Source organism: Cebus imitator, unplaced genomic scaffold (genome assembly GCF_001604975.1).
Source record: "Cebus imitator isolate Cc_AM_T3 unplaced genomic scaffold, Cebus_imitator-1.0 Scaffold369, whole genome shotgun sequence".
NCBI lineage: Eukaryota > Metazoa > Chordata > Mammalia > Primates > Cebidae > Cebus > Cebus imitator.
In genome coordinates, this window is record NW_016107684.1 from 402,559 (window position 1) to 417,423 (window position 14,865).

A 14,865-nucleotide genomic window follows, 5' to 3' on the forward strand; every position below is an offset into this window, starting at 1 on the left:
GCAGAGACAAAAGGGATTTGATCAATAGATATATTAATTGTAGAATAAAACCATTCATCTCCAGAAATTCCTGGCTAGAATTCAGTTGCTAGGTTAAAAAAAAAATATTTGTTTTTGTTTAATAAATCAGGGTAAAAGAGCAGGAAGAGGAGTAGGTGTGGAGGTTGAGCTAGCGATGTCAAACACAGGTCCAGGGTGTTCTGAGTTAGATGTTCTGTGTATACAAAATGCAGAAAAATTCTGAGTTCTGTATTGTACAATTATTAGGAAAGGTTTGCCCCTTTGGTAGCAATGTGAAGTAGGAAAGTTTACATTACATTAATCTGTGATGCCTTTTGAATACAATCTGTATGAATGTGGCAATCTCTTTTCTAAATGCTAAGCCAATTTTTCTTAAGTGGGTTCTCTACTATTAGCAAAATACCTGATACTGACTGAACACATTCTCAATTATTTGGCAAACCAAGAAAACATTTTTTGTCTAAAACTTATTTTGCCAGAATAGGGAATGTCTTTATTTTCCCAAAGCACAACTAAATAATTTCAGAATTCAGAATAAGGAGATTCTTATCACCACCATTTCAGCATGAGGTTCTGATAAGAACTACAGAAGTCATATTTACCGTTTTTCAAAGTTTTACAAAATTATTTTTCATATTAAGAATTTCATGAAAATCTCTGATATAGAATATATCTTTAAAATAAGTTTTATTGCTTTCCAAAATACATGTGAATGGAGCTGTGGTGTATGGCTGCCTAGGCTGTGCACTGCCCAACTCCAAGAGACTCTCTTAAACAGATCACAAAGTGAGGAGTGCTACTTGGAATAGGACAGTGTAGAAGCCTGCCAAAAGAAAATACTGATTCAAAAGAATGGTTGCTACCTATGCCATAAAATAAGGACATGATTTAAAAAATGAAGGAGGCATGTCACAGAGATACAGGTGCCAGCCTATACCACCCAAATGTCACAGAGATACAGGTGCTAGCCTATAACCAAACATATGATCATTTGAAAGAAATAAGGACAGCAATATACCATAATACACTGAATGGCATAAGAATCCACAAATCCATGCTGACAATAACAGGTAAGTAAAAAAATAAATAGAAGAGAAAAAAATGCTTTTCCTTAGCGAATAACAGCTAACAAATAAAAGAAGGAATGATGGAGTTAAGTTAGAAAAGCACTGTTTTGCCACCTTCATAGTAAAAATGGAATCAGACAGAAATCATTAACAGCTAACTTAATAGGGGAGTGATGGGGTCAGAAGATTTAGGGAAAGGGCAAGATAGTTACAGAGTCTAAAAGTACATCCTCTCAAACCTCTCAAATTTCCCAGTAGTCACAAACTAAATGGTAATTATACAGCAGAGGAACTGGACAATACCTTAACCAAGTGATCAAAACTAAAATCACCAGTAAGGGGCAAAGGACATCCCTTGCCACTATCACAATACACAGCAGAGCAGCCAAGACTGCACAGCCTCATCCAATCATGAGGACACGGGGAAACCCAAACTGAGGGTTGTTTTAGAAAATAATTTGTCTGAATTCTTTAAAAAAATGTCTATATCATGAAACACAAAGACAGCTGAGGAGCTTGTTCCAGATTAAAGGAGACTGAAGAAATACAAGAGCAAAATACAGTAAGTGGTCCTAGACTGGATGTTGTCCTGGAAGGGAAAAAATGCAGTAAGACATTAATGGGACAATCAACAAAACTAGAATGACAGTAGATTAAAGTATTAAATGTACTGAATTTTCTACCAGTGCTGTGGTTATATAAGAGGATATCCTTGTTCTTAGGAAATACACAGTAAAGTATTAGGGGGATGTATGCTGTCTACTCTCAAATAACTGAGAAAAAATAAATAGCATATTTGTCTGTATTTGTATGTGCATTTGGTGGGGAGGGACGAGGGTAAGAATGATTAAAAAAACAAATGTGGCAAAATGATGCTAAAAATGGGTAAAATGGGAAATGGCATAAGGGAGTAAACTATACTACTGCAACTTCAAAATAAAATTACAATAGCAAACCAAAAAACAGCAGCCCAAACAATGTTGAGGGATGTCAGTATTCAACTAGCTTGCATGAAGAGAAAAGTAATTCAGCTTGTAATTAGTAGTGCAGGGGAAAGAGTTAAATCTTAGAAACATTTAGTTGCTAACATGATCATAATTATCACCATTAACATTTATGGAGGCTTACTAAGTAGTAAACACTCTGAAAGGTGTTTCTCTTTCAATCTTCACAATTACCCTAAGACAAAGGTACTACAATAATATTCACTTTATAGATGAGGAAACAAAGATTTAAAGAGGTTTAGTAACTTGCCCAAAGTAATACAGACAGAAAATAGCAGAATGAGAAGTCAAACTAGGTCCTTTGATTACAAAGCTGGTGGGCTTTACAACTCTGGTAACTATTTATTAATTGTCCTCAAAAAATGTGAGATTCATCTCAACCTAGATGAAATTCTGAAAAATTGGTAAAATAAGGGAGACATAAATGATTTTGGGTCTCCACAATGTACTATATGCTCTCTTTCTTCCAAGAGCTGAAGCTGGTAATAAATAGATTCTTAGAGACAAAATATATCTACCATAACCTTGAAATGATCAATCATATCAAGACTCATGGGTCTCCACTTTATACTGTAATCAAACATACTCCTAGGCCAGTTATGATGGCTCATACCTGTAATCACAACATTTTGAAAGGCCAAGGCAGGTGGATTGCTTGAGACCTGGAGTTTGAGACCAACCTGAGCAACAAAGCGAGAACCAGTCTCTACAAAAAAATTTAAAAGTTGGCTGGGCATGGTGTCGCAAGCCTGTAGTGGCAGCTACTCAAGAGGCTGAGGTGGGAAGATCCCTTGAGCCCAACAGTTCAGGGCTGCAGTGAGCCATGATCACACCACTACACCTCTCTGGCCTGGGTAACAGAGTGAAAACTTATTCCAAAACAAACAAATAAACAACACTTATAAAAACACACAGTCTTATTTACCTGTTTATAAGATTTTTTTTTTAATCTACTAAATCAGTAAATTTTTCTTTATAAACTTTATAAAGCAAGTTTATTGGTGTTATCTTAAGAGATAAAACCCAAAACAAAATGATCAACTGGAATATATTTGTATCTCAAAACTTCTACCTTAACTTCTTGTTGAAGAAATTCAGGAAGACAGCTTAGAACATTTAGGCATTCATAACCAACCATTCATTCGATTTTGTTTAATGGCAAAAGATCTCATGAACTATTGGGTCCTATTTCAAATTTTTTTTTCTTTAATATATGTTCTCTCCCTTCTGTTGAATGACGTGATCTTAGTGCCCATGTTTCCTCTGAGTATTGGTACCTCAATTTCATTTTTTAATAATGTATCATTTGCAACATAATCCATCATCTTCCTTATGGATCTAAAGTAAGCTGCTGAACAAGATCACATCTTCCTTCCCAAGGGAAGCTGGATGGCTGTTTCAAAAAGAAGTTCCAAACACCAGAATATGTACAAATATTTGTGCGTGTTTGGGGAAATCTTATTGTCTCACATTGTGGATACTCGTTCTAAAACAATGGGTTCCCAACAATGCTATGTATTTTAACCACAAGGGAGCTTTTAAAATTCTTATATCCAGCCAACACTCCAGACCAATTAACTTCTGGAGGTAGGACCCCTGCATCAGTCTTTTTAAAGGTCCCCAGGTGAATCCAGTGTATAACCAAGTTTGAGATCCCTGAGTCAAACATCCATGGCCACAAAGAATTATCTTTTGAGTACAGATCCAAAGGCTTCAGGGTGTTTTTTAGAATTGGCACAACTTGTTAAGGACTGTATAGTCCAACCGGTGCATGTGTACACAGGAAAAGCTAATTGACTGAAGACTGAGGATGTGTGCTAAATGAGCGGGACATATCAGGAGACCATATGGGGCTGCAGAGGATGGCTGCATCCTCCTGATGCACCGATGAGCTGAGTGAGGCAACTCCAGCCAGCCAGAGACTGTGTAAATGGAAAAGTGTCTAGTATGTTCGGAAAACAGTGAGATGACTAACGTAGCTATAGAGTGGGAGGTTCACTCTTTGGAGTAGAAGAGATCAGTTTGGAGTAGACTAGAACCAGCCTCTGGAAGGCATTCAACAAGAAGTCAAAGGTTCTAGCAGCAGGATGCAGTGTCTAAAGGGGTTTTAGGAGGTGATAAAATGAGGGCATTCTTTTGGGAAGACTGATTTGACAGAGCTTTTCACAATGATTTTGGGGGAAAGACTAAAATGTAATTTCCTCACAGAAGAATACGGCAGATTAGGTAAAAGTGTAGAGGATAAAGCAATGTAGCAATTTACCTTTCTTTTTAGTTTTCCACAAAGAAACCAGAATTTGGACTTGCTAAAAATAGCACGGATGTCACCAGTAGTAGGAACCACTCTGATGAGAGGATGGGTGGGGTAGGGGGTTTGTTTCATTCTCTGCCCCTGTGAAAACTGCCCCATTTGCCGGAGTTACAATCTAAGAGATATAATGCTTTCTACAGCTATACATTTCTCTCTTTTGCCATGAAAGCTACTCTTAGGGCTAGGAAATACAATTCTAGAGGACAAAGTTTTAGGCCAGAGAAATTCTTATAATTTTTTCTGAGTAAGGATTTTTGAGAAGCTAAGTAATGCCTGGGTCACATCGGCAATTGAAGGCTCCCAGGAATCAAAAACGAAACCAAACTATTCATTCATTCATTAAATATTCATCAAACAGATACTATTTGCTATGTCTAGACAGTGGGAATACAGCAAGGTCTCTTTTCCAAATAATAACTCTCTGGTCATTGTAAAGGAGTTACTTGAGAACACAATGGCAGTCTAGGGCTACAAAATTTAAGGTTAGGTGATTAAGGCATCCTGTACAAACTTGGGAAATATTGAACAATAATAGAGAAAAGGCTAAGATCTTTTATATAATGTGCTATAAGCACCAGAAAAAGCATATGGTAACATAAGTTTTCTTTTAATTGCATTTATAAGCTATCACTATATTTAAAGTTTATTTAAGCCAGTAGATGTATCCCAAGCTCCTAAAACAGTACTGTCACATATACTCAATAAAAATCAGTTAAATAGCATGCTGCACTGAGTCAAGTTCAAAGTGAGGTGAGAAGGCAGGTATTACCCTCATTTAACTAAATCAGTGAGGTCATCTCAGTTGCCTGTAATCTAAATGCCTACTTGAAAAGAAGGACATGTCCAGCCCAAGGCATATGAACTTCCAATCTAATACTTTTAAAACCTGACCACAATCTAATTTGTGACATAGCATCTTATGAAATCTTCACAAAGTCATTCACGAAAGCAATGTTCAAGTTGTACACAGGGTTATTCAGAGACATGACCCCCTGAAGCTCTGAGATTGGCTACAGTATTAATTTTAATTCGAAGACTATAGAGGTGTTTTATTTGTAAAATTTCTATCTTATAAATACCTTATAAGAATCCCCACTGAACTACATACATTAATTAGAAATACTTGTGACAAAATGAATCTGAGCCTTCACTGGTTGATAACCGAACACAAATGTTGGATTCTCTAAATCATTCTACTTTCTAGTTTACAGACAATTCTTAGAGGAAAAGTTCAGCTATTCACATCCCCTTTCTCTCTCTGCCTTGTCCTGGCCCTTCGAGGAGTCTTACCTGCATAATGTACTGGAATCTCTATCTTTGGCCCAATGACATAGTGGCCCTCCTCCAAGCTGTGGGCAGTGATGGTGGTCCACTGACGGCAGGAATGAATCAGCAGGTAGTCATTTTCCCGCAGCCCTTCTATGCACTCTCCTAGGAAATACAATTTTATATGAGAAACTTAGAATTCATAATCTGCTTACTCCATACTTTGCAATAAAATTTCATTAGTTAAAAGCTAACTAATGCAGAAGTTGATAGTTCATCCCAAGATGAGATAAAGTTTACTTCTGAATTGTTTTTTTTTTTTTTTTAAAAAAAGGGGATTCCACACCAAGTTGACAACTGTACATAGAAGTCCATAAAAATGTCTCCCACTCATTTGCAAATAGATATTCAAATATCACATTATGCCTAAATGATTACATTTTAATGATAATAAAACATTTATTAAGTGCCTAGGATACATTTAGACATTTAGACATCTAAACACTGTTTAGATGTTTCGCATATACTATTTCATGTCATAAGATAGCTTTAGGAGGTAGATAAAAGGTAATGGTCCTTCTTTACAGGTGAGAAAATCAAAGTTTGAAATATTAACATGTCTAAGCTCACAGATTTAATAAACTGAAAAGCAAGGATTCAAAGCTAGGTAGATGGATTGCAAAGCTTATGCTTTAATCACTACAATAAAGCTACAAAAATAAATAATAAACATCTCTGTTGAAATAGGGGCTGGAACTAAATGCTTATCCTTCCTTTTAAATTTTATGTTTGCCAATTTTCTCTGGCCTCCTACCAAACTTCCCAATCAATTAAAAACAATGATTTATAGCATACAAATGAAATATCTTTTCATTTTAATATTTTCTGAAGTACCTTTTCAGCATTAGAACTGATGACAAATTATTTCAAAAGAGAAATACATTCCCTGTAACTTAAAAGATGTTTTTAGATGTGAAATAATCCATCCCGTTAATCCTAGTTTAGCAATTTTAAGTGCTCAATGAAAATACCTGAAAAGGCTAATTTTTTATACAGAAAATAGTCTTCCTTAATTAAGTTATTAGTGATTTAACTGTGTGTTTTGAAAAGGCATTTGTAGATCTCTCAAAAATTCTTAAAAGTTTCAGTACTTTTTCAATAAACAGAGGAGGCTGTAATGATCAACTTGGCTATCCCAACCTAAACTATCTAATTTGTTTCCAAAACAATACAATCTTTAAAACAGTCTTGGCCTACCATGGTAGCTCATGCCTGTAATCCCAACACTTTGGGAGACCCACGTAGGAGGATTGCTTGAGCCCAGGAGTTTGAGACATGCCTGGACAACACGGCCAAATCCCATCTCTACAAAAATTAGCCAGGTGTGGTGGCACATAATCTGTAGTCCCAGCTACTCAGGAAGCTGAGGTAGTAGGATTGCTTGAGCCTGGGAGGTGGGGGCTACAGTGAGCTGAGATTGTGCCACTGCACCCCAGCCTGGGTAATAGAGCGACACCCTGTCTCAAAAAACAATAAAACAAAAAGATTAAAACAATCTTAATGAATGAATAGTATAAAATACCTGCTATACCTGCTAGACATGGCGCTATACACTTTGTATAGCACAAAATACAAAGATTTAAAAACTTTTTTTTTTCTCCCCATTTATTTATTTTATTGCATTTTAGGCTTTGGGGTACATGCGAAGAACATGCACAATTGTTGCATAGGAACACACGTGACAGTGTGATTTGCTGCCTTCCTCCCCATCACCTACATCTGGCATCTCTCCCCTTGCTACCTCTCCCCAACGCCCCACCCCCCACCGTCCCTCCCCCATTTCCCCCCAACTGACCCCAGTGTGTAGTGCTCCCCTCCCTGTGTCCATGTGTTCTCATTGTTCAACACCCGCCTATGAGTGAGAACATGCGGTGTTTGATCTTCTGCTCTTCTGTCGGTTTGCTGAGAATGATAAAAACTTTTTATAAGGGACATGGAGAGAAAAGAAACAGATCTGGAAGTGGCAGTACATTAGCAGGAGGGAGAGAATTCAATTCATCAGGGAGTATTTTTCAAACCAGACTCTGCTGCCCATCACCTCTTGAGGGGATATGGCCTGGCTTTTTCAGAAAGACACTGCCTGGAAGCCAGTGGTACTTGTGAGCCCTTTGTTTCCCTCAACCACTTTAGGGCAGGAAGGAAAAAATCTAGAACTGCTGCTCCAAAGGAGAAATCATGCAGCCCCCTGATGAGCAAATGCACAGTAGGCAGGAGTTACAAGCACCAGGTTTAGGGTCCCACAGACCTGGTCTCAGGCGATGTTCACTACCCACCACTGTGTATGTGGTCTTGGGCGGGAACCTCCTCTTTTCACCTGTGAGACAGTTATTAATACAACAGGCCCTGCTGCACAGAGTGGATGTGGAGATGCACAGAGACAGTGAATGGAAAGTGTGTGACACCAGGTCTAGCACATAATAGCAATGATCAGGACACATAAGCTACTGATTTCATGGTATGCTTTTTCCCCCTAAAATGTAATCCTTATATAAATATTGTAATTTAAGTTATATTAACCTTCAGTAAATTAGAAAATGACCTTCAGAGGAGTCAAGAAACTTGCCCAAAGCTGCACAGCTTACTTAGTAAGTGGCAGGAGCTAGCTTTGGGGTCTCTCTCCATCTCTCTCCTGCTCTTCCAATGCCACAATGTCCTTTACCTTGAAAACCACTGACATAATCCAAAGAACAGGGAGAAACTGACCTTTGGCTTCAAGTTTCATTCATTCACTCAACCAATATTAACAAGCACTGTTTTGAGCACTAGGCACACACCAGTGAACAAACCCAAGATTGCTGCCCTAGGGTATTTACTATTCAACAGGGAGAAGACAGCCAATGCCAACAACAAAAATAAGTAATTAAATTACAAGTGAATTGGAAGGTGAGAGATGCTGTGGGAGGGGGGAAGTAATGGGTAAGAGGATCAGGATTATATAGAACAGGGGACATTTCACTTATTTAACTATTCCAACAAACATTCATTATGAAACTTCTTTTTTTTTTTTTTTTTTTTGAGACAGTGTCTCACTCTGTCACCCAGGCTAGAGTGCAATGGTGAGATCTCAGCTCACTGCAACCTCAGACTCCCAGGTTCAAGTGATTCTCCTGCCTCAGCCTCCCAAGTAGCTGGGATTACAGGCATGTGCCCCCACTTTCCGCTAATTTTTTGTATTTTTAGTAGAGGCAGGGTTTCAGGATGGTCTCTATCTCCTGACCTTGTGATCTGCCTGCCTTGGCCTCCCAAAGTGCTGGGATTACAGGTGTGAGCCATTGCTCCTGGCTCAACAAGTATGTTTTATCTTTTATGCACAAGGCAATGAGGGAGTGGGCAAAAATATAAGGAAGACTTGGTTCCTACATTCAAGAAGTCATTCTTGAGGGTGGGATGGGTTCATATGTAATTTTATGTAAGAAAGGCCATGATGAATGCTATGCAAGAGGAATAAGAAATCTAAAGCAGAGATCGGGACTTCAGCAGAGGAGATCAAGAAAAACGTGGAAGTAGGCCAGGCGCGGTGGCTCAAGCCTGTAATCCCAGCACTTTGGGAGGCCGAGGCGGGTGGATCATGAGGTCAAGAGATCGAGACCATCCTGGTCAACACGGTGAAACCCCGTCTCTACTAAAAATACAAAAAATTAGCTGGGCATGGTGACGCGTGCCTGTAATCCCAGCTACTCAGGAGGCTGAGGCAGGAGAATTGCCTGAACCCAGGAGGCAGAGGTTGCGGTGAGCCGAGATCGCGCCACTGTGCTCTGTCCCAAAAAAAAAAAAAGAAAAACGTGGAAGGGCAAATACCGAATGTGGGTTGCTCTTTCTTTGAAGAATGAGTTGGGCTTAGATAAGAGAGAAGCTATGGGGAACCACTGAAGGGTTTTGGATGAGAAGATAGACAAAGCTCTGCTTTAGAAAAATTAATCTGGCGGTACTCTAAAAGATGGATTGGAGAAGAAAGAAACCAGAGCCATGGGGCATATGCGGAAAATCCAGATGTGGAACACACTGCCATTCAGGAAAAAAGAAAAATGTCATTTTCTGCAACTAAATTGTTGTATCATAAAAACTGTTTTAATTTTATTCCACAGTGGGCTCTAAAGAGGCAACCAAGAAACAACTACAGTCAAGTTAATCAAAATGAAAATTTAATGTTAAGTCCTACTGCTAGCTGGTGTAGTAAACACTACAGCAAGAGGATTCAGAATGATTTTTAAAGCCATAAAGTAGTAAGAAACCAATGCCCATTTTGGAGCTTATGTCTTTTTTTATTTTAACTGAACTATGTGCCTGCCTTAGGCAAAATAAGTTTCACAAAAATTGTCTAGAAATAAAACTTAATATAATCACTTAAAATATTCTAGGGTAGGCCACTAATAGAGACATTACACTAAATGAATTCATAAAATAAACAACTTTTAAGACATAATTATTCTGTTGCTTAACTACTACATATAACGTACTAAAATTTATATATTTAACTCCATGATGTAGCAACAAGAAGTCTAAAGGAATTACATGTTAAATTCCAAAATATGTGAATGCCATCCTGAAATTTCCCCACATTTAACATGCCTCTGGGATATGCTTGGATTTTACCTGCCCCATTCAACCCTGATCCTTTCAACACGAAGTCTTACCTACCTGTTAAAATCATTTTTACCACTAGGATAACTAGAATCCACGAAACCTTCACAGTTAGTCAGCTTAAAAAAAAGATACAATTTCAAAATACAAAATAAATATTTAAAGCTGGACATGCACAAATGGGTAACTCTCCTTTCCGCTCCTTTGGCTTCCGGGCCAACAGATCTCCTGAACCACCTTTCTGATCTCTCCTTGCTATGTTCTCTCAGTGCTTTCTCATTGACATTTGACATAACCGTAGGAGTTATGGAGGTTCCACCCTTAGCCTGTTTACCCTGTTGCCTCTACAGTCTTACATATTTCTCAAGGACTCAATTAACTAATCAACAACTCCTAAATCCTTGTTAATACCAGTTGTTAACTTTTACTCTGAGTCCTATTCTGGACTTTATTTCCTACACATTTCTAACTAGATGTCCCCCTGCCCTTTAATTAGGCATCACATATTTAATCGACACACACTTATTGATAGCCAACTATGTTCTAGAACCTGGAAGCTTGGTAATAAACCAAGCATCTGTGCTCATGGAGCAGAATTTTTGGCTGGATTTTTAATCTTTTCTTTCTTTTTCTTTTCTTGAGACAGTCTTGCTCTGTTGCCCAGGGTGAAGTGCAGTGGTGTGATCTTGGCTCACTGCAACCTCCGCCTCACAAGTTCAAGTGATTCTCAGTCTCCCAAGTAGCTGGGATTATAGGCGTGCACCACCATACCCAGCTAATTTTTGTATTTTTAGGTTTTGCCATGTTGGCCAGGCTGGTCTTGAACTCGTGGCCTCAAGTGATCTGACTGCCTTGGCCTCCTACAGTGCTGAGATTCCAGGAGTAAGCTAGTGTGCCTGGCCTCAATCTTTTCATTCTCCTAATTTATTTAAATATTGCTGCAGATGACATTTTAAAAAATGAAAATGTAGTACCACTCACATGCCTCCAATGGTTCCATTCATACAGAATGAGGCCTTGAGTCCAATACTCGAGGTCCCCATGATTTATTTCTAATAGTTTACCACCTTAGGCTGCCCCCTCCCACTCCCAACCTACAGAAAACCCAAAGGGACTGTTCTCTGTTTACATATATGCTATACCCTCATGAGCCCTCTGCTCACTTCAATTTCTGGACCTTTATCTCTTAACCCCTATTTACCCAGTTCCTTATCCTAACTCAAGTGCCACCTTTGTGAAAGTCTTCCTGATCCTAATCTTTTATTTTTGTTTTTGTTTTGAGATAGGTTCAGGTTCTCGCTCTGTCACCCAGTCTAGAGTACAGTGGCCTAATCACAGCTCACTGTAGGATCAACCTCCCAGGCTCAAGTGATCCTCCTGCCGCAGCCTCCCAAAGTGCTAGGATTACAGGTGTGAACCACCGAGGCTGGCCCTGGTCCTAATCCTACTCATTTAAACTGCATTGATTTTATAGCTTTGCTTATAGTATACACTGAATTTATAAGTTTGTTTTGGAGCTATGAGTACACGGATCTTAGATCAACGTTTTAATATTTATGCATTAATATTTAAATGACAACACAGCAAAAATAATTTAACCTGTAGAAATTACAAGCATTTTTTTTCCCTTTTAAAACTGGTCTATACATTCATCAAATTTGAGAAACATGGTTGTAGGGGATAAGGAACGAAGATATGCAGGCCCATAACATGCTGTTAATCTTTATTTAGAATATTTGTCCCTGGACATCCAATCTTATTTTTTTTAATGCTGACTGTAAGTATTTTAGCTTTGTCCAAATTGTCATTACATTCATTACAGCTGAATGTATCTGAATTATTGCATAACTATAGTGCCTTTATGAATTACTTAGGATGGTTGTGAATCAATGTAAGTAGTTATGTAACATCTGTCACAGCAGAACCCAAATCTCTATTAAATGCTTTTTTTTTGCTTTTAAACATGAAGATGAAATACATTCGGATGACTAAATATAATGTGTTGATAATAAACTTGTTAGCTTAACTACTGATGAGTTTTCTTCTAAGGTTGGGATGAATCTAGAGAGCAAAACAAACACACGCTCATGTTGAGTTTTGGGGTTTCTTTCTTGCCATTCTTACGTTGTACAAAACCAACCCTGGTTGACAGACAAAGAAAAGGCAAGTATACGTGATTTTAGTTAATTTTATAAGTTGTGTCATGATTTTGGTGCTAGTATATTAAAGTGTTTTTTATTTTTCACATTTGTGTTTCTTTGTACTTAGTGTTGTATTTCACATCAGAGTAACTGGCTCAGTCAGCCATCTGAACCCATATCCCTGCAGAAGCATGCATGTTTAATACTTTCAACTCCGAAATACCTAATTTTGCAAATATATAATCTTGTGTGACAGACTTTTCTTTTAGTGTATGTTTTTATTCCTCATTAGCCTGTTTTTTTCTCTGCACTGTGGTAGAGCCTTGTCTATAGTGAACATTTAAATAATTGTTGATGGACTAATATCGCCCCACTGAAATAATTTGATTTGTTAGTACATATGTAGTAAGAATCAGATTGGCTAAACTTGATACTGTTTTTGTCTGTCATGGACATAAACTGTTCCTTATGTCATAGCTAAATCTATTAAACAATAATAATTTAATAAGTTCTCTGATTTCTGTGTTGGCACTTATAAATCTAATTTAACAGTTGTACGTTATTTTACCAATATCAAAAAGAAAGCTGTTCAAGTGATAATATTGTACTTATCCTTCCTCTTTTAATAAATAGTGTGGGGCATAATTTTAATTATATGTTTACTTGTCCTTTTCATGTAGAAAGGAAACTTACTGAGTCAGTTAAATACCCAAATCACTGTACTTCTCTTACAATTTTTTTTTTTTTTTTTGAGACAGAGTCTCACTCTATCACCCAGGCTGGACTGCAGTGGTGCAATCTCAGCTCATTGCAACTTCTGCCTCTTAGGCTTCAAGTGATTCTCCTGCCTCAGCCTCCTGAGAAGCTGGGATTACAGGCATGCACCCCCATGCCTGGCTAATTTTTTTATTTTTAGTAGAGATGGGGTTTTGTCATGTTGGCCAGGCTGGTCTCAAACTCCTGACGTCACATGATCCGCACCCCTCAGCCTCCCAAAATGCTGGGATTACAGGTGTGAACCACCAGACCTGGCCTTCTCTTACAAACTTTTTTCAAAACACCTTCAACGCAAGGGGCTGACTACGAAGTATGTGTCCTCTTACTTCCAGGTGCACAGTAGACCACAATACCTAACTGTCCCTGCAGTTAGGTGTGTCATGTCGCTGAGTTCTCACCAATGATGTATGAATAGAAATGACATTTCCTACTTCCTATTCTGGCCTTACCCATGAAGGCTGCTCACAAGCTGTCCTCTGTGCTCTTTTTCTCAGCCAATGGCTCAATATTGATTCTTGGGAATACCTTGGAACAAAGTGAAGATAGCACAGCTGCCAGCAGTCTGGGTTCCTCAATTCATACATATTTGAACAAACCACCTAAGTATTCCCTGACCCCACACTGAGTTGTTATGTGAGAAATATAATCCTACCGTATTATTATGCCTATGATGGGTTGTAGTTTTCCTTTTTTGTTACAGTAGTTAGCCTACTCCAACTAAAACATTTACATACATAACCCTCAACACCAGCAGTCTTCCGATTCTAATAATCACAAAAGTTTTATTACACAGGCTATTCTAACTGTTCTCCACACATGTAAACTTACCCTCACCTTGCAAAGGTAGCTTAAGACTAAAAAACTTCATTCCTCATTCTTTTAGTTACATTTGATTCTATAAACTGAGGGATATAATTAAATCCTATTTAATTAGCATCTTCAAACATTTATTTATTTTTTATTTTTCTTTTTTGTAGAGACGGGGTTTCGCCATGTTGCCCAGGCTGGTCTCAAACTCCTGGACTCAAGCAATCTGCCCACCTAGACCTCACAAAGTGCTGGGATTACAAGCATGAGCCACAGTGCCAGCATCCTCAAACATTTAAAACAAATGAGGTTCTAGTTGTTTCACTGTCTTGTAAACAAACAAGAACTGTTTACTGTGAGAATACAACATGACATTCTGGTAGTGTTTCTCTGTTCCTAAGGACTATAATCAAGTTACATAATGAGTAAAGAAAGGGTGTGTGGTGGGGGAAAGAGGTGAAATCACAGCAAACTGCTATAAAACAATGAAAGAACAATCATGAAATCAAAATATGAAAACATCTGCGAAAAAGCAGCAAGGTGTTCCAAACAGAAGGTCAAAAAAAAAGAAAAAAAAAAGGAGAAAAATCCGAAAAGAATGTAGATACAGGAAACCATTGACGTATAGGTAATAATTGAAGTCAATGGAAACAGAAGAAACCAAAATTTCCTCAGTGGGGAAAGAAAGCTCTAGGAGCAAGACAAAAAACTGCTTGTAGCCCAGTGGTTGAGATATTATAAGAAAGTGTAGGACTGGAGAGGAAGGAACAGACACTAGTATCAATCAAATAAAATTATCTGAAGCCCCTTTTTGATAAAAGCTACCTGCA

The 14,865-nt window shown here is 38.1% G+C and overlaps 1 protein-coding gene across 2 annotated transcripts in view; it reads right to left on the minus strand.

Annotated features, from left to right (window-relative positions):
* The window catches only part of GAREM1 (GRB2 associated regulator of MAPK1 subtype 1), a 194,584-nt gene that overhangs the window by 120,338 nt on the left and 59,381 nt on the right, over window positions 1-14,865 (minus strand). For both annotated transcript variants that reach the window (XM_017507133.2, XM_017507132.2), the window contains exon 2: window positions 5,694-5,834. In XM_017507133.2, the coding sequence (XP_017362622.1) occupies window positions 5,694-5,834 (141 nt within the window). The remainder of the gene's footprint in view (window positions 1-5,693; window positions 5,835-14,865) is intronic.